The sequence below is a fragment of the Nymphaea colorata genome, chromosome 2, assembly GCF_008831285.2.
Source record: "Nymphaea colorata isolate Beijing-Zhang1983 chromosome 2, ASM883128v2, whole genome shotgun sequence".
Taxonomy (NCBI): Eukaryota; Viridiplantae; Streptophyta; class Magnoliopsida; order Nymphaeales; family Nymphaeaceae; genus Nymphaea; species Nymphaea colorata.
Window position 1 is genome coordinate 32,970,855 of NC_045139.1, and position 20,964 is coordinate 32,991,818.

Sequence of the window (20,964 nt, forward strand, 5' to 3'; positions counted from 1 at the left end):
TATAAATATGACATGTATAGCGATGAATCAAGACTTTATACGTACAGGCCAGAAACCACCTACAAAGTACAAGATATGATGGTGGATCTTTCTCTCAGAACTTGTTACATACTCGAAAGGCAAAGAGAGAGAGAAAGAGAAAGATTCATGCCTAAGGGTTTCTGAAACCCTATCGCTTGCAATATTGTCATGTATCAATTTTGTTGTAATCATCAGTATCCATAGAAGCATCACATATCGCCTCTGGTGCCTACCAACATTTACAGAAGAACTTCCAGAAGAAAGTAAACCTTTGAGGAATATGACTCTTTGGTTGACTGATCATCACCTTTTTCTAAACAGAAATTCTTATTCTTATACGACTTTGACAAAGACAGGAACACAGACAAGTGAGGTTAGCGCTTCAACACTAGATGCCAAGCCTGTAAATTGAACTATTATAGCATAGCAACTTGATTTCTAGAGGAAGTGGTGTTATTTAAATTCATCAAAGCAAGGAACTCCTCAAAGCTGAACAACATTTCTCACAATCTTTCATTCAGTTAACACTTTCTGTTGATGTTTCCAAGGGTACATGGACCAGACTTGGTGCTCACCCCATGCCTTCAAAATGATTCCCAGGAGTTAACCTGAAAAGGGGCACCCTGTGTGAGCTTGTGGAAGAAAGAAAGCAAGGAGGAAATGGTTTCTCCAATATTCAACTTACCGAAGGTTCAGCCCTGGCCTTCTCAGTAGATTATCAGGAACTGGCCCACTCAAATTGTTGTTCTGCAGGAACCTGTTAAAAAAAAAAAAATCATGTTGGAATGTAACACATAAAGAAACATTTTATTTTCTCGAACATAGTGCTGTGGAACACTAAAAGCTTTGTTGTCATTCAAAAGGTGCAGCTTATTGTCAAAAAGTTCACATCAACATTTATAACACGCTGCTGAAAAATGGAAGGAAGGTGCAGAGAACATCATATTAGCTAATAAATTATGCAATATGAATCTTGTTTAAGTTGATTGCATTTTTTTGTTAATCCTTTATTGTTTTATTGTAAGCATCTATAGAGGCACAAGACTCTCAATTCTGATAGTGCAGAGGCCATATTGACATGGTTGGACTATTCTGCGAAGACTGGATTAAAAACCTAGATATGATCAAACTTATTTATGAGAGAAATAAACAGACAAGATCTCAATTCTGATAGTGCAGAGTCCATATTGTCATGGTTGGATTATTCTGCAAGACTGGATTAAAAACATAGACATGATCAAATTTATTTATGAAAGAAATAAATCGTCAACCTCTAGAGGAGGTGCCGAAAGCCTAACACCAGTTTTGTGAAGAAAGCATGGAAAAGATGAGGCTTTTAAGGTTTAAAAAACCTTGCTAGTTGAAGAAAATTGCAAACAAAAAAATGCCATGCAATTAGAAAAATAATAAGCAAGGACCAGCTGGTGAAGCCATGTTAGATGACTTCTGTGGTTCTTTAGTAACAATTGACTGTTTTTGCACAAGACATAAACTATATTAAATCAGGCGTGTTGATGTCTACGTGTGGCCATAAACATTAGTAATTCAGCCAACTAAAGAAGGAAATGAGAAATTATTGTAAGCAAAATATACAATATCACAAAGCTATACAAGAACTAAGCAGCTGCGGGAGTCACAATCTTGGATTTGTGAAAAACAGCATTGTCATGGCATCTGATCAATTTCTAGATAACAAAAAGGATAAATTTTTGCATCTTGTACATATATTTGAAACAATTCTCCATTATGCAGGTGTATAGTGACTTACAGTTCACGTAGGCTGTCCAGATCTGCCAACGATGAAGGAATTGAACCACTGAATTGATTGTCCTCCAAATGGCTGATCAAGACAATTTGCCATATAAAATAATGGACATTTATGAAATGGGAAAAGCAGCAGCTACTATCAGAGATACTTACAGGGAATCCAGCATCTTCAAGGATATTAGATCTGGAATAGGTCCTGCAAGATTGTTACCTCCAAGCCAGCTGCAGTCATTTCACAGATGAGAAGTTAGTAGTCATTTCGAAGTAAGCTTTAGGGGAATTAATTTGAAACTTAGACCATGTTCAAGTGCCTGAAGGCTGCAGCCACTTATCCCAATCTGATGATTGAAATGACTTGGCAAGAAGAACGTCAGTTTTCAAAAAAAGAATGCATCACTCTTTGTCAAAATGGCTAGAGATAAGCTATATTTGGTAACTCCTTACATGGTAGTTAACGCAGTCAGATTAGCAATTGCAGGGGACAGAGATCCAGAAATCCCAAAGTTGGTCAAGCTCCTGGAGGAAATAGAACAATCAAAACATTCGCCATTCTTATTCAAGAACAATGACATCAATGGTGATTTAAGCTTCGGATTCTGTTTCATGACAATAAGAACTCACAGTGAAATGACTCGAACAAGCTTTCCCTCGGAGCATGAGACACCTGTCCAAGAATTCCCTTTTGGTAAGCAGGGATCTCCATTCCAGTCAGACGGTAGATTACTTAAACTTCTTGCCAAAGCATGCATGGCAGTGACTGTATCACCATTCCAGAAGAAGAATCATAACAATGAAAAAGATTGGCTGTACAAGAATCCTCTAGAAAACTGATTTCCTGTTCAATAAATAGTAGCTACGACTCTATTAAGAAAAATGGCTATCTGACTGCAAGCATAACCTGATTGCCAGATCAACTTACCATCTCTAGTAATAGTTCTCCCACCCAATTCTCTTATTTGGAAAACTTCTCCTGCATTGATAAGTGGTCCAACTTTTGAGCCAGGAGCAGGAGTCAGTGCAATCTGAGTTAGGGCAGACAGTGGCCAATGGTTTGCATAAACAACCACCCCTGAAGTGGAAACATTGAGGTTTGGATAGAATGTCTTGACATTGACACTGATGTCAAAAACCCTCCAATGATCTGGTGCTGGTTCCCTGTTGTCCTGGAAATACAAAGCAATGTAATAGCTGGAAGATGGCAAGGCTACTGTTGGCCATTGAAGTTGCAGGGTTTCATAAGGATGCTCAGTTCCTAGTGCAGTCCAGAAGACTTGTGCAGGTGGCTTGTTCCAGAAGTCCAACACCGAGACATTGGATTTGGAGGTGACTGCTGGATGATTGTCCATAAATGGTTGCCAGTAGCGGTCAAATGGATCATCTGGAAAGCTAGTTTCCAGTTTCGTACAGTGAGTCATTTAGAAGAAGATTCACAACAATGACAAAAGCATTACGTTGCAGGTATATGTAGTTAGTCTTCTGGAATAATGGAGAATATGAAAGGAAAATCACCTTATCATGTTCCCATTGTGGCCAAAACTATGGCGGGAAACTGTGGTGAGTGCGAACTTGGAGAAATCTGTCGAATTATACAATGACTGCTCCAAAAGCACCAACTCCAGAGCAGAAATGAATGGGCTAGAGGCAGTATGCTGATTCCTCGCCAGACACACGCTCAGTGTCTTCCCTGTGGCAGCGAGGATTATCTCGTAAAACGTTGACAATCCTTGAGAATAATCAGCAGTCGTGTTGACAACACTCCAGAGCGTGCCTTCGACAATCTGATTAAAAACCGGTGGGTCCCCACGGCCATCGAAGTTGCCATAGAAATAAGTCGTCCTCACAAGATACCTGGCTCCCCTGACCACAGGAAGCGTATAGCAGTACTTTATTGCAGATGTGTCCGGAAAGAACCGCAGAGAGCTCAGGCCCGGCAGCAAACTTGGTGTCTGAATTGTAGTCTTATTCCCCACTTTGATAAAACCATCATCGGGTATCCACCTCAAATCTCCCAGTATTGTCTCTTGTGATGATCCGCAGTCTATGAAGAAAGCTGCAGCAACCATGATACAAAGGAAACCATCACGAATAAACAAATTCAGGTTGATGGTTTTGGTGACAATAATAGTTTGCAATGTAATGCTAGATGGCCCAACGTTTTTTGTTTACCTCCTTGTTATTGAACTGAACGTTTCTCTGATGATTATTGCGGTGAATGGTCACAAAAATGAATAAGGTTTTGGGTCACAATGACAACTACGATATAATGCTAAATTTGGACGATCATAATTCCGATTTTTTCCTTCTTTTTGTTGGATCAAAATGGACAAGGTTTTAGTCATTAACAACCACTAGAACCTGGAATTGGTCCATGATTTTCTGCTTTCTTCTTCTTAAATTGAATGTGTCTGTGATGATGATGGTGAAGAGCTGATCACAGAAAATGAATATGGTCTTGGTCATTACGGCCATTACGATATGATGCTGAATTTGGTCCACGAGTTTTCTATTTCTCTTCTTCTTGACCTGAATGTCTCTACGACAATCTAACATCTTTTCGTCTTTGTTGTTTCAATGTACAAGGCAAAGACAACATATCTTGACAAGGGAGCGGCGAAGGTTCCGTTCGTATGACCGCTGGTTAGTTCATCTCCTTGTGGCCTTGATTACATTCATATCGACAATGGCGGACAGTACTTAGCCTAAAAGAATGAAGTAAAGCGAACAAAAGGAAATCAACTTTACAGGAACTCTGCACAACTAACCAAGTGGCGGGCTTTAATTGGTAGTGACTTAAAGCTTTCAAACTGGAAAAATGTCTGGAGTTCAATATCCAGATCCTCATCTTTTGCTGCAAGAATGAAGCTACTAAAATGGGAAAGGAAAAAAATTGATTGCAGCCATGCATAAAACAATTGATGGTAGCTCCCGCTTTCTATGGCGCGATTTCTGTCATCTGCGTGCCATCGCAATTTGCATTATCAATGCTTCTCACATCAGTTTGGTTCTTAAGCGTGTAAAAGCAAACTTAAAAACTGAACATGGTGGTTGTCTGGACTCTGAAAGCTTACCTCTAGGAAACACAAGAGCAGCAGAGAGTTGAGGAACAATGGTGAAGATGGTGCACAAGAAGAGAAGGCAGAGGAGGAAGAGAGACCTCATGGCGATGAGGGATGCAACATGTGAATCACCAGCGGAGACGATGACGAACGGGAAGACTAAAAAAGAACGAGCAAACAAAAAAATGGATGAGTGAATTTGTTCAGAATTCCAGCTTTGACGCCGTAAGACGTGCGTCGATTAATCATCATCAGAAGGCGCCAGCAGAGAGAGACAGAGAGAAGAGAGAAGGGTGGGTGGATATTCTTGTCAATTACGGCTTCCTCTTCTCGGCTGCCGGCACAAATACGCAATAAAAAGCGAAGACGCGCTTTGCGACAACTGTTCTAAAAATTCTCGCGGCTATTTTTGGCTGCAATGTAAATTGTAATGGATTTGTTGCAGTTCGGTGGAATATAATTGCATAAAATTTTGGCTTGCTTACATCTTAAAAAAAATTACTTTTCGTGATTTTTCTTTAAATTTTGACAATGTAGAACGCATTTGATTGGAATGTCAATGTGATGGATCGAATTTGAATTGGATATTATCTTGATCATTTTCACTTTTTCATATATTGACATATATGAATATAAATATATTAGATATTATTTTTTTCATATATTTATATATTCAAATTCGAATTCAGACTCAAATACTTACGAAGAAAAATCTACACTACATCTGAATATAAATTATTCATCCAAATCCAATCTTTTAACATCCGAATCCCATTTTTAAACATATTAGAATTACAGTATGGACATTGGATATATGATATTTATTTAAAACTATATAATCCAAATTCAACAATCCAAATTCAATTTTTAGGTTAACATCTAAATCCCAACTTTAAGCAGATCAAAACCACATTATGGATATTTATTTAATACCATATCATATCTGAATCTAAAGTTGCATCCGATGAGATATTTGTTGGGTCGGGTCCAGCCTCAAGAGAGAACCTGACTCGATCCGACCCGCCACTTAAGTCACGGGCGAAGGAAAAGGGAGGGCACCCAATAGTGCCCCCAATCTCTCTCACGTCTCTCTCTTTCGTGGCCGCACAACAAGAGGAGAGAAGGAGAAGAGGAATGTAAGGAAGAAAAGACTATGAGCACTTGGCTCGAGCAAGATTTGATATCGAGAAGGAAGCCAGCCGCATCTCCTCCCAATCCACGATTTTTACATTCCATCGGTGATATTCTCTTTGTTTATCTCATATAGTTTTGATGAGATATTATTGTTTGAGGGTTGGCTTTGTGTAGCCCCTCGTGAGATAACTTCTATCATTGATTATAGTGGATTGTTTTGGGTCGTAGTACCCCATGGTTTTTTTACCCTCATTGTTTTTGAGGGGTTTTTCCACGTAAAAAATTCTCGTGCAGTTTGTGATTGCGATTAGTTTGGTTGGATTGCTTGGTCATTGATTCATTGCTTATTGCATTATCTGTTTTGGTTATAGTTTGTTGTTGAATTATTTTAGTAGATTCGTGTCAAATTAATTTTATCCCAACAGAGTGGTATCAGAGCCAACATGGTGGATAACAAAATTGATTTTGGTACTAACCGTATGATTAGCCTAAATGAGACTAATTATAGTCTATGAAAAAATAAGATGAAAGATCTCTTATATGTGAAGGCTATGCACCTCCCAGTTTTTTTCAAAAAAAAAAGCCTGATACTAAGTCTGATGAGGATTGAGAATTTGAACACGAACAAGTTTGTGGTTTCATTCGACAATTTGTGGATGAAAATGTTTATAACCATATCCAAGATGAAAATCAGACATGTAGTTTGTGGGTAAAATTAGAAAATCTTTATGCCTCCAAGACAAGAAGTAGTAAATTATTTCTTTTGAAAAGATTGAAGAATTTGATATTCATGGAGGGCAGTTCAGTGTCAGATTTTCTAAATAATTTTCAGGAGATCACCAGTCAGTTATCTAATATGGGTGTTAAATTTGAAGATGAGATTTTGAGATTATTATTGCTTGCTACTTTGCCTGATTGGTGAAAGACATTTAGAGTCTCGCTTACTAATTTTGCAACTAATGGGGTTGTTTCTTTAGAGACTGTTAAGTCAGGTATTCTCAATGAGGAGATGAGAAGAATAAGTAAGGTATTCTCAATGAGGAGATGAGAAGAATAAGTCAGGTATTCTCAATGAGGAGATGAGAAGAAAATCTCAGGCCTACTCTTCTCAGACAGAAGTTCTTTTCACAAAGAACAGGGGGAAGAGTAAATTCAAGAGTGATATGGGCAGAGATAAAAACAAAAGCAAGTCCAGATCTAGATATAAGAATTTGGATTGCCACTACTGTGGAAAGAAAGGACACATAAAGAAGTATTGCTTCCAACTGAAGAAGGAAAATAAAATTGAGGAGAAACAAGAGAAGAAAAATGACTGAGATGATAACGTCGCAATTGCTGCACAACATGAAATGTTCATTGTTTGTGATGCTGACATGGTTAATATTACCAGATGATACTTGTTGATAGTGGTTCAGCTCTTCATGTTACTTGCCATAAGGATTTTTTTTCTTCATTTGGCACTTTGAGAATAGGTAATGGTTCTTTGTCTCAGGTTGTAGGCAGAGGCGACGTCATTATGAAGAATGCGAATGGAGCCCTATTGAAGCTAACAGACATGAGACATGCACCTGACATGCATCTAAACCTTATCTCTGCAGAAAGGCTCGATGAAGAAGGGTATCACAACACTTTTGGTGATGGCCAGTGGAAGCTTACCAGAAGTTCCTTGATTATTGCTCGAGGCAAGAAATGCAACAATAATCTTTATATTATACAGACATCGATTTCCAGAGACATGGTGCATGTGACACATGATGAGAAATCTATTGAGTTGTGGCACAGGAGGCTGAGACATATGAGTGACAAGAGACTGCAATTCTTGATTAAGAAGAATCTTCTTTCAGATGTAAAGAAGGTTAAACTTGATAAATGCAGTCATTGTTTTGCAGGGAAGCAGACGCAAGTCTCTTTCAAGAGTCATCCACATTCCAGAAAGTCAGAAGCACTTGAGTTGGTTCATACAAATGTATGAGGTCTTATGAAAGTAAGTTCACATGGTGATACACTTTATTTTATGACGTTTATTGATGATTTTTTGAGGAAAGTTTGGGTCTATTCTTTGAAGAGAAAAAACCAAGTCCTTGGTGTTTTTAAGGACTTTCATGCACTGATTGAAAGATATTCATGAAAGAAACTGAAGTGTATTCGCAGCGATAATGGGAGAAAGTATATTGGTCCATTTGATGAGTATTGCAGATCTCATGGCATCAGACACCAAAAGACTCCACCTAAGACTCCTCGGTTGAATGACGTGACAAAAAGAATGAACAAGACACTCATGGAGAGAGTTAGATGTCTTCTATCTGAAGCTAAGTTGTCTGATTTTTTTATGTGAAGCTTTACATACTGCTGCTTATGTGATTAACTTGTCTCTATATGTTCCTTTGGATGATGATGTTCATAATAGAGTTTGGTATGGAAAGGATGTATCCTAATAGAGTTTGGTATGGGAAGGATGTGCATATACCGAAGGATGAGAGATTGAAGTTGGAATACAAAAGCAGACAGTGCGTGTTTTTGGGTTACGATCATGATGAATTTAGGTACAGATTGTATGATCCAATTGAGAAGAAGCTTGTCAGAAGAAGGGTGTGGTATTTGCTGAAGATCATAATATTGAGGATATTCAAAAAGCAGTAAAGGATTCTTTTCATAGCAGCTATCAGCCAGTTGATGTGGAGCTTATTCCTTTGCAGAATACTCCAAAAGCAGTGCCAGATGATGTTATCGGGCAAACACATGATAGAAAAAGACAAGTAGACATGCTAGATATTCTTAATTCAAATGATCAGAATTTGGAGGTTTTTTCCTCAGATGCAGATCAGCAACAGAGATCCACGAGGGAACGGCGTCCCTCAACTAGATATCCTGTACGTGACTATATTTTGTTGACTAACAGTGGTGAACCTGAATGCTATGAAGAAACTATGCATGATGTGCACAAGGAAAAATGGATGAAAGCCATGAAAGATGAGATACAGTCACTTTACGACAACCACACTTTTGAGCTTGTGAAGTTGCCCCAAGGCAAGAGGACATTGAGAAACAAATGAATTTTTAGAGTGAAGCATGATGAAAGCTCTCTAGGTCCAAGATTCAAAACTAGGTTGGTTGTGAAGGGGTTCAAATAGAGGAATGGAGTTGACTTTGATGAGATATTCTCACCGGTGGTCAAGATGTCGTCTATCAGAATTGTTCTCAATTTGGCAGCTAGTCTTGATTTGGAGATCGAGCAGATGGATGTGAAGACAACTTTTCTTCATGGTGATCTTGATGAGAAAATTTACATGATGCAACCCGAATGTTTTCTTGTAAAAGGTAAAGAAAACCATGTTTGCAGATTAAAGAAAAACTTGTATGGTCTGAAGCATGCACCTAGGCAGTGGTACAAAAAATTCGAGTCATTTATGGGGAGTGTGGCTACACCAAGACTACTTCAGATCACTGCGTCTTTGTGAAGAAATTTTCAGGTGATGATTTTATCATTTTGTTGATTTATGTTGATGACATGCTTATTGTTAGCAACAATGTATCGAGAATTTCAAGCTTGAAAAAAGAGTTGAGCAAGTCTTTTGCTATGAAGGCCCTGGGATCTGCTAGTCAGATCTTGGGTATGAAGATCACGCGAGATAGAAAGTCGAAGAAGCTATGGCTATCTCAGGAGAAGTACACTGAGAAGGTACTTCAAAGATTTCAGATAGACAAGGTAAAACCTGTTAGTACCCCTTTTGCAGTGCATTTCAAGTTGAGCACCAAGTAGAGTCCAAGGACAAATTCAGAAAAGAAAGATATGGAGAAGATTCCCTATGCCTCAGCCACAGGTAGTCTGATGTATGCTATGGTATGTACTAAACCTGATATTGCTCATTCAATTGGAGTTGTTAGTCGGTTTGTTTCAAATCCAGGAAAAAAAACACTGGGAAGCAGTTAAATGGATTTTGAAATATCTTCGTGGGACTAACAAATTTTCACTTTGTTTTGGGGCAGAAAAATCTATTCTTTTTTGTTATACAGATTCAGACATGGCAGGGGACATTGATGGGAGAATATCTATATCTGGCTATTTATTGACATATGCAGGTGGTGCAGTTTCTTCGCAATCTAGACTTCAAAAATGTGTAGCATTATCTACCACTGAAGCAGAGTTTATTGCAGCTACAGAGGTAAGCAAAGAGTTACTATGGATGAAGAGGTTCATGCAGGAACTTCAGTTCAGTTAAGGCGAGTATGTGTTTTACTATGATAGTCAGAGTGTTAGGTCAAAGCACATAGACGTGAGGTATCATTGGATACGTGATGTTCTAGAGTCGAAGTAGCTTGTTCTTGCTAAGATCCATACAAATAATAATCATGCAGATATGATGAAGAAGTCTCTACCTAAAGAGAAGCATGACATGTGTAGAGACTTAGTTGGGATGACTGCCTATAAGGCTATAAGGCAGTATATTAATTTTGTTCATCTATTAGGTATGTTCCCTCACTTGAGGTTGGAGGGGGAGTTTGTTGGATCGGGTCCAGCCTCAAGAGAGGACCTGACTCGATCTGACCCATCACTTAAGTGACGGGCGAAGGAAAAGGGAGGGCACCCGATGGTGCCCCAAATCTCTCTCACGTCTCTCTCTCTCTCGTGGGTTTTCTTCTGGAAAAAAAGAAAGGAGAGATCTCTTGTGTGGCTGCACAGCAAGAGGAGAGAAGGAGAAGAGGAATGCAAGAAAAAAAAGACTGCAAGCACTTGGCTTGAGCAAGATTTGATATCGAGGAAGAAGCCATACGCATTTCCTCCCAATCTACGATTTCTGCATTCTATCGGTGATATTCTCTTTGTTTATCTCATATAGTTTTGATGAAATATTATTGTTTGAGGGTTGACTTTGTGTAGCCCCTCGTGGGATAACTTCTATCATTGATTATAGTGGATTGTTTTTGGGTCGTAGTACCCCGTGGTTTTTTTACCCTCATTGTTTTTGAGGGGTTTTTCCACGTAAAAATTTCTCGTGCAGTTTGTGATTGTGATTAGTTTGGTTGGATTGCTTGGTCGTTGATTCGTTGCTTATTGCATTATCAGTTTGAACTATAGTTTATTGTTGAATTATTTTAGTAGATTGGTGTCCAATTACTTTCATCCTAACAATATTAAAATCTAAATATGTATTTGAAGATAATTAGATGTCATTTCCAAAATCTAAATCCAATCAAATTTCTTAATCATATATATTAGTATGCGGTTGGGCCACATAAGAACATGACACCAAGTTGACCTATCTCTCAACTCTTGTTTGGGTGGCTCTTGTCACCCCGCTTGGTCAGAGATGGAAGACTTGACCATGACTAATAAAACCAATCCATTTATCGAGTTCAACTTGAAATTTTCAATTAAACTTGATCACAGTAATTTTATTAAATTTTTAAAATTAATAAAATAATAATACTATATTAACAAGTAGCAATTATCGAGAGGGTTGAGTTGAGCCGAGCATGAACTAGGTTTAGTTCAGTCCTTTTAGGGCCAGCTCTGGCTAGGTTGAGCATGGCTTGGCTCAGCCCCGGTTCTGGTTTTATGCGGGTGGGACTAGCAGACCCATGTGAAACCCTACCTGTATGGGGATAAAAGAAGTAAGCAAAACAAAAAATGTATTTATTTTTATTATTATTAAAATAAAAATTACATATGAATTGATTTACCCAATACATATCTTATATCAACCAGCATTGATCTAGCATTGCTGGTTGGGTTGACAGACCATTTTTATGTCTATTACATCCAGGCTGGGTGCTTAGTTTTTGGCCTTAGACCTTAGAGGCAAGGAGAAAAGATAGAGTGTGTCAACTAAGGGTGGGCGTCGGGCTGGCCTAGGTCGGTCCATCGGGCCCGATAGCCTGGGTTCCGGCTCGTTTGATAATAAAACATAATTTTAAATTATATTATTTAATTAAAAAATAATATATATTTTAAATTATTAGCGGACCGGGCCGAGCCGACCTGGGCCGCACCATCAGGCTCCGATCGGTTACCTAATAGGTACTCAGCCCGTGGCCCAAACATATTGTCAACCTTATTCTTGGCACCGAAATGGGCCTAAACCCTAGAGGCAAGAGAAAAAGAAGGACCGTTGAAGCCCTAAACCCTCGAGGCAAGGGAAAACATAAGAGAGCATCGGCCCTCTTCTAGGTGGTGGTTACCCCGCTCATCCCAATCTTGAGCATTGCCCGGACATGCGCCGATCTTTATAACATTTGCAAATTTAATTTAAATTTTAGTAACTAGTGTGACAATTCTTGTTGTTGATAAAAGTTATGAACATTGAGGAACTTCACGCACGTCTTGTAGACGTGGAGAGAAAACCATACATGCTACACCCAATGATGAATTTCTCAATAAACAATTACTTAGGGGGGAAGAATTATGTAAAATAAAATGAAAGTTCACCCGATATAGATAATTGAGCATATAACTATATAATTAGGGTCATTTATGCACCATTCATGCGTATAATGAAAACTCGTATTAAAACCCACTAAACCTTATCAAACGTGCAATATATATGTAAATTAAAGAAAAAAATAAGCCGGTTTTAACTTCACAAAGGGTGCAGGCTTTCGGCTCACCTAGTGCACTAAAAATTTGGATCACCTTTCGGCTCACCTTGTGGGCTCCGAGCACTTGACATGGTACTCCAGCTTGAGGGTGCCTGCCTTGTAGAATGCAAGTCATGGTTCAGATGAGTCTGGTTAGGGATAGTGACATAGGCCTTGGCAGGCCGGGCCACGCCGGCCCGGTAAGAGTCGAGCTCGGGCTGGCTTGATGCCTGAAACCCGAGCATGTGCTCGGCCCAATGTTCGAAACTCCAAGTTTGGGCTCAGTTTGATTAAAATAAAAAATATTTTTTAAATATAAAAAATATATACATTTTAATAATAAAATTATATGTTATTATTAACTAAAAATAATATAAAAAAAATTAATCGGGTTGAATGGGGCCGGCCTAGGCCTGGTCTGATTTGGCCAGGTACCAAGTACCTGTCGGTTACTCAGGCCTGATGCCCAGGCTTAGTTAGGGATGCCGTTGGGTTCAGATCGGGTATCAGGCTTAACTGCTTTATATATGTTGGATATAAAAAACAAAAATTAGATTAAAAAATAAAATTAGATTCGGTTTTAAAAAAATGACATTTAGTTAGATTCAAATTTGATTTTAAGTAAATGCATGCCCTGATAATGAACATTTGTGTGTTCATATTTTCCTATCTCCACTATCAAAACATTTTGGAAGGCAATGATCTTAAATCTATTATTTGTTTAAACAACAGATTTTTCCTAACACAAATTTAAGTTTAACCATGAATCTTAAATATGTATCAAACATGAGGTTATTGAATCAAGTTTAGTGTTTTTTCTTTAATTGGTTTAGTTCCGCCGTAAAAAAAAAACACATCTTATTAAAAAAAGACACGTATAATACGTCAAAACATAGTCAGCCACACAATACCCGTACAAAATGAGTCTTTTTAAAAAAAAATGCCAGAAAATTAAAACACGAAAAAATGCGTATTATTAATTATACATGTATTATACACATTTTTTCATAATTTTTTATAATTTTCAGGATTTATTAAATGTTTTAAAATTTTTAAAAATTTGCCGAGATTTTTCCCGTTTTATTCTTGAGATATACAACTTTGTTGTATTATACCTGAGAAATTTCTCATTATATAATAACCGTACATAGAGGTGGAGCTAGGATTTTTCTTAGGAGCGGGCCAAACGGTTGTTCGACTGGTCAAATAGTCCAACAAATTTATCCTGATAAGACCAAACTAAATCAGAATACAAATAATACATTCAACAACTAAAGATTTTCAAATTTTTTAATGTAAATTTTTTTTTTAATTAACTAGGGTGGGGTCACGGCCTATGCGGGCCTCCCTTTCCCTCCGCACCTTTTGTACAAGTTTTTTGTGACAATGGTTTAAACTCACAATGGTTGGATTTAGACTATGCAAGGCATAGTTTGAGTGAGTTAACTTTTACCTCAGATGTGTCATATGAGTATCCTGTGTGTGTCTATAGAATTTGTTTTTTCTTTTCTTCAATAAATTTGAAATCCATTTGATCCAGAAAACTAAATCTCAAAATAAAACATTGCATAATAAGTCATAACTACAAAACTTTTAATCTCGCATTCATTTTTATCATGAGTGTATACCTAGCTCTAATACCAACGACGACAAAATCATATGCATATTTGGCAAATAGATATGTGAAAACCTAATTATGAAAAAACGTTGCTTTCAAAAGGAAATGCAATTTACTAAAGAAGGTGTTTGTCTTGTCACTCAAACACATAAACCAAGTTTTATAAACGTATTAAAAGAGGAATGTGGCCTACACCCTTAAACACAATTTTGAAGTCAAAATATCCTTTTGCCTTTAAAATGGTGTATGAAACTTGTTTGAGTGACAATGAAGACTTGGTTTTGAAAACCTAATGTTGACAAAACAATGTTTTCATAAGTGAATGCTATTAACAGAAAATATAGTTTTTATCTTGTTATTCAAACACAAAAAACTAAGTTTATGCAGCTTACTAGGAATGTATCTTTTGGAGGAAAGGGCTACTTTGGAGGAAAAATGTTGTTTCATTTCTAAAATAGTATTCAAGGCTTTGTCTATTGACAATCGGGTGAGCAGAGGGTTACTCCACCGCCCGAAGCGAGGCCCGAAGTTACAAGACACAAGAACATAGCGCCCACGAGAATTGAACTAGAGACCTACTGTTCACAGGCCCCTAGCTCGATCAGCTACGCTATGCCCCTTAAGGCTGTCTATTGACAATGAAAATTTGGAAAAACAATGTTTTCAATAGAAAGTATTATTTATGTAAAATAATGCTTTTGTCATGAGACCAAAAATCTTAGAAACTTGCCTGAAGGATGTGTTTGGTTGATGGTACCTTTAAGCATTGCTTTGGAGACAAAATCAGTCTAGCGACTCCTGGAGGGTTACTTCTACCTCAAATGTCTCGTACATGCATCTTATGCATGTTTACAAACTTTTTTTAAAATGTGAGACCCACTTGCTCTATAAAACTCAATATCATAATAAAACATCATAGATTGATAATAAAACATCAAATAACAGGTCTCAAGTACAAAGTTTAAAATCACATTGGTCTTTTGTCACAAGTGTAAACACATCTCTAATATTAATGTTGGTCAAAATTGTGGCACATTTGGCTTACAATTTTAAATGTTGTTTTAGAGGCAAAACAACCATTCAAAATAATGTTTAAGGAATGTCTAGATCGGTCGAAACTAATTATGTGAGAAACCAAATTTTAACAAAATACTGCTGTAAAATAGAGATGCCATTTAAATAAAACAATGTTTCCGTCATGTTATCCAAATGCACAATTTTTAGAAATTATTAAAAGAACATGTTTGGTGAATATCCTTGAACAAAGTTTTGAAGACAGAATATTGTTTTGCCTCCAAAATGACATCCAAAACTAAGTTTGTGCAAAAGATAATTTTGACATAAAACAATGTTTTTGTCATGTCATTCAGAGATAAAAACCAAATTTTAAATACTTATTAAGAAGGCATGTTTTGCTCACACCCTTGAATACTATTTTGAAAGCAAAATGTCATTCCAACTCCAAAATAATGTCTAAGACATATTTGTCTATAGTCAAAGCTAGGTAGGCAAGAAACCTAATTTTGACAAAACATCGCTTTCGAAAAAAAATACATAAACCAAGTTTTGAAAACTTGTTACAAGGATGTATTTGATGAACACCCTTAAATGGTGTTTTAGAGACAATATTTGTTCATGGATACCCTTTACTTAGTTTTGGAGGCAAAGTGTCTTTTTGTAACCAAAACAATGTTTGAGATATGAAGGGATGACAGTTGAAACTAAGTTACAAACATAATTTTGAGAAAACATCATTCTCCAATCGAATGCTACTACGAAAAATGGCTTTTTGTCATGACATTAATATATAAAATAAGTTCTAACTAAGTTTTAGAAACTTACTAAGAGTCGGTGTTTCATTGATACTCTTAAAACATCATCAAAGCTAAGTTTGTGAAAAACCTAATTTTTACAAAATTCTGTTTCCAAAAGAGAATATTATTTACAAGAAAGTGGTTTTGTCTTGTCTTTTAAACTTGTAAACTAAGTTTTGAAAACTTGTTAAAATGACAAGTTTGGCCAACACCCTTAAATGGTGTTGTTTTGGAGATAAATCAGTGTAGACACATCCTTAGTGGGTTAACTTCTAACTCAACGGTCAAATATGTCTACCCTTTGTGTGTTTACAAACTTTTTTTTTTTTTTTAATGTAAGACCCATTTGCTCTATAAAAGCTAAATTTAACAATAAAACCACATATAATGAATCACAAATACCTAGTTTAATGTCATATTCACCCAAAATCATGAGTGTAAATCTATCACTAATACCAATATTGACAAAGTTATGTACAAAAAACAGTTATGTTGTCAGTAATCTAACTATTCGTTGATTCTGATAACATTGGTCTCACCATTTTTCTTTGCTCTTTGGTATTTTTTTAATTTTATGTGATCATATGATTCAAGTTATCAACTAGCTTGGCTATAAAGTTGTGATATGATATGTGATCTTTGAATATAATTTTTTCCACTACTCAATAATTGTTATGTATTTATATGTTGTACAATATTGTTGCTTTATTATATCAATTGAGTTACTTGATATAATTCGATGTTGAATCATATCATTAACAAAAAATTGTAACTTGGCACCCTTGCTAGAAACCATGCATTCATACAAGAATCCCTTGAACATAATCCGATTCAATGATAGACAAAGAAAAAGGGAAAAAACCTAATGAATTTTAGTTATTAATTCATAATTTGCATTACAGCATAATTTCACTTTACATCATGACCAAGAAGTATTAATTTTGGTTGCTAGTGAACTTTCATATAACACCAACAACAAGGTCTAGGATTAATTGCACATGCCATAACATGGTCTCAGTTTTCTTATTTATATTTTTAATTATTATGTATTATTTATTTATTTTCAAATAATGAACATGTATATAGTTTTTCTGATTGGCAGCTGAATCCCCAAATAGGCCTACCCATTGTGTCAACCGGCTCATTTTGTGGCTTAACTTATCAAGTTTCGAATTGGCAGTTTTCAAAAGTTTGGAGGTTGTATAAGATAATCCCAAAGCCATAAGGGGATTTCTAAAAATCAAACTAAGATTTGGTCCTGAATGAAACATTTTGTGTCCACGAGAGAAAGGGCAATTTAGTCTTTTTTCGAGGTCAGGGAAGGACTTCGCTTGGTTGGGGGAGTTTCCGTCTTTCTTCTGGATACTTCGCCTTCATATATAGCCTTCTTTTCGCAGTAAATTACACGGATGTGCCCTCCATCGTGTCTATAAATAAGGGCGTAGCCTTACTTTTGTTTGTTCTTTTGGGGGGCGGAAGAAGGGAATTAGGGTTTCCTTTCTCGCTTCCTTTTCTGGGTTGCCGACCGCCGTTGCGCTTCTTTGGGTGGAAGGCCGGCGACTTGTCAACCCATCTCAGCGTTGAACGAATCTGAAATCTGGGATACCAGCGTCTGAAGATCGGATCGATTATCGGAGAAGCCGATTGCCGGTTCTTCGGGCTGTTTGCCGATCGTTTTCTTGGATATTTTGTGGAGGAATCTGTGTCTGTTTGGTGGTCGACGTATTTTTGGGTTTCTTTTTTGTTTCTCTTCTCGTTCTCGAATCACTGATCGAGCTGTGGGAACGGATCGAAAGGTTTGAGATAGAAGGTTGTTCATAAGGTCGAGCACAATGTCTCGTTGCTTTCCATATCCACCGCCTGGGTTCTTGAAAAGCAATAGCGGAGGAGCGGTTTATGAGGTTTGTAAAGAACCGCCTCTTGAATCCTCTTGTGTTTTTGCTTCCCCAGTATATGCCTGTTGGGGTTGGTTTGGTCCATGTACAGAATGAATACAATAGATCTATGACATGATATGGCGGATGTGTGGCTGAGTTATGTGATAGTCGGCTGTATGGCATGTAAATATGGTTGTTCTAGGGTGGGGGTGTATGATGGTTGTATAATATGATAACAGGGCGGTTCTAGGGGTTGCTGTATGTTTCTCGGTTAATTCATAGCGTCTTCTCGTATGAATTCCGGAGTTGGGTCTGGTTTTTGTGATATAATGATTGGAAGAGATGGCTCGTAAGAGATTGTAATGTTATAGTAGTTTTTTGACAAATTCAAAGGGCTTATTCTTCTTGGACCGATTCATAGAATTGGGTCTGGTTATCTGTGCTATAATTATTGCAAGAGATATGGCTTCTAAGAACTTGTAATGTTAGCGTAGTTCTTGGACAAATTCAAAGGGATTATTCTTCTTGGACGGACTCATATTTGGTCAGCTTGACATATTTGTTTCTGGTGTCTGATATTGGCAGTATTTTGGGCTTTCGTTGCACGGCTTGCATGGTATTATGATCTGCTTGAAAATTGTGGGAGCAGTTATTTGTTTCATCGCCCTGTATTCAATATTTAAATTGTTGAATTCTATAACTATCGAAATTGAGACAAATATAAGACAGAAAACATTTATCTTAAGAATGCACTTGGACTTAAGATGGTGATCGGTTATGTAAAAGAATCAACAAGCTTGTCGGACTTTGACATCTTTCTAGTTTGACCTATTCTATGCTCTAGTATGGGCCCGACTGCAATTGCAATAGTGTTGAATAACTAGTCCATTTCCCAATTCATAAAACCCATTCAAGGGCTTCTTCTGTTGGATGGCTATTTTCATCCCATGAACGTACCCTCTGTAACAGATTGGCTTGGATTCTTTGGCCTTGAGTTTCTTGTACATGTTCTTTATGACCCATTCGTTCTGATGTACCACCGGCTTTGTCTTTGTTCAGTAAATTCTGCTGTACCACTTGTGCCTGCTGGTGTCCCATTTCATGGATAATTGCGAATTGTTCTTAGTTGGGTTTGAAGATTGTTGGCTGACAGACAATGGAAATGAAATACTTGCTTGTTGCTGATGAGTTAGTTGAGGATGTCATTATTTGTATTACTAGAACACAACTTTGAAGCGTATCAGAACTTGTATTGTTCCATTTAACTTTTCCCCCTGATCAATTTGAAAACGCCGAGTTATACATGCTAATTTGATTATGATACTTAATAGAGTTTGTATTTTTCTAGCTACTGTTTCACTATTTTTTTTCCAGGAAGAAAGGAAAATAATTGTGTTCAGTTCCATGTTCATGTAAAGATGCACTTGCGAACTTTGTTCTGATGTATTAAATGCTGTCCATGTAAACTTTGTGATTTTTCTATGTAATTTTTCCTTTGAGAATTGCCTGGGCCTGGGGCTATGCTTCTACCTTTTTCCTCGCACATATGGAACTGATGGGTTCCCTTTGGTTCCCAAGGTGTTGAAAGAAAAGCAGAAGGACAAAAAAGAGAGGAAGAAAGAGAGGAAGCACAAGGGTGATAGTGAACATGGAATGGATAAAGAAAAGAAGCATGATAAGCGTAGGAGGCACAAACATGAGAGGAAGGAGAAACTGAAAGATGAAGATCATGTGGGGAGGATAAAGGAAGAAACCGAGCAGATTGAGAAGAGCTGTCTTACAGAAGAACATGGGCAGCCTGTTGGTACTCAAAATTCGCCTGACTCTCTTGACAGTGTCGGTTACAGAGGCAAGCGACCTCTCGACTCCTCCAGCTGCCCATGTGAGCCCCCATCTCACAAGAAGCAGCGAACCACTTGCGATGCCATTGGCACCCATGGTGAGTATCTTATAATCTCTCTATCCCCTGATCTCCGAGTAATGGCTGCTTGATTGGGCACTGCTCCCTTTGTGAGCTTCACTGACCCTTCCTCCTTTGACTATCTGTAAAAGGAAAAGGACTTTGGATACGGTTGCCTATCCTGAAAAACAGTGAACGGCAGCAATCGAGCAAGCAGGCTTGTTCCTCTTCGAGCACGCCTGTTACGCCAGCCCAAGTGCTAGAAACCTCTTCCTTCATTCAACAGAATGCTGAAATTGCTGCTCAGAGTACGGAAAGCCAATGCAAAGGCTCAACGAGCTTTCGCCTGGAATTACAAGATGGAAAGGCTGTTGGTCACTCTTTTGAAGCTCAAATTGAAGAAAGGGCTGGTGACTATTACCCCCCCTTGCCGCAGATGCCCAGTGAGCTGATAGAGCCTGATGATCTAGAGTGGCTTTTCGGGGGCGGCGGCCAAGGTGCAGCTAGAACTTGCGAGGCTCAGAGAGAAATCGGCTATGGCGCAGTCTGGTCGCAGGCGTGTTACTTGCCATCAGCTGAAATGCATGCGCTGCCATATGTGATCCCATATTGAGTTTGTGGAGGCACTAATTTGCCTTGTAAATACTTTGAGCGGGAACTTGGACTTCTCAAGGGTCCGTTGTACTGGGTCATGTTTTTCCCCGTTTACGTGCCCAGTGCGGTTTTTTGGTGCATTTAGTCGTGGGATAGGCATAAGAAAGTGTACAAATCAGGAACTTTGTAGCCTAATTCTTTTCTCTTAATCAAGTCAATTTGGTAACTTTTAGCTTCAATGCTTGTGCATGCCAATGTTCGACACTTTTTTTTGTTTGAATTGAGGCTGATCTCCGGGCATAAGGGCAGCTTCATCTGGAAAGGAATGGAGACCTGATCTAGTGTTTGACACCATTCACATTTCTCACTTTTACTGGAGAACTCGCCAAACTGCTGGATTATTGGCTTGTCAAGCGTAGATTGGTCTAGTATTATGGATTTCCCTGAAAGGATTGAATTGGAAAATTTTGTAGCAAATTTGCGTCCCATTTCGTTATCTGAACTAGTTGCATCTCCGGATTCAGTACCATCTCTGCTACTCTGCTTTACGAGACATTTAGGACGTTTTCTGGTAAATCTTGGTGGGTAGGTTGTTTGACGAACCTCT

General features: G+C 37.9%; 2 protein-coding genes across 2 annotated transcripts; one reads left to right on the forward strand and one right to left on the reverse strand.

The window, feature by feature from the left end:
• Window positions 1-5,170, reverse strand: LOC116247053 (putative leucine-rich repeat receptor-like serine/threonine-protein kinase At2g14440). The gene is made up of 9 exons (XM_031619002.2): window positions 4,857-5,170; window positions 3,298-3,838; window positions 2,708-3,174; window positions 2,410-2,545; window positions 2,233-2,304; window positions 1,942-2,010; window positions 1,790-1,861; window positions 707-778; window positions 1-629 (listed from the first exon to the last, which is right to left on the reverse strand). Exons 1-9 carry the CDS (start codon window positions 4,945-4,947, stop codon window positions 593-595), a joined length of 1,557 nt encoding a protein of 518 aa, XP_031474862.1. The 5' UTR covers window positions 4,948-5,170; the 3' UTR covers window positions 1-592.
• Window positions 5,171-17,451: 12,281 nt separating this feature from the next.
• LOC116248821 (uncharacterized) lies at window positions 17,452-20,596 on the forward strand. The gene is made up of 3 exons (XM_031621813.2): window positions 17,452-17,887; window positions 19,442-19,802; window positions 19,916-20,596. The coding sequence occupies exons 1-3, from the start codon at window positions 17,819-17,821 to the stop codon at window positions 20,374-20,376; spliced, it is 891 nt and encodes a 296-aa protein (XP_031477673.1). The 5' UTR covers window positions 17,452-17,818; the 3' UTR covers window positions 20,377-20,596.
• Window positions 20,597-20,964: the final 368 nt, after the last annotated feature.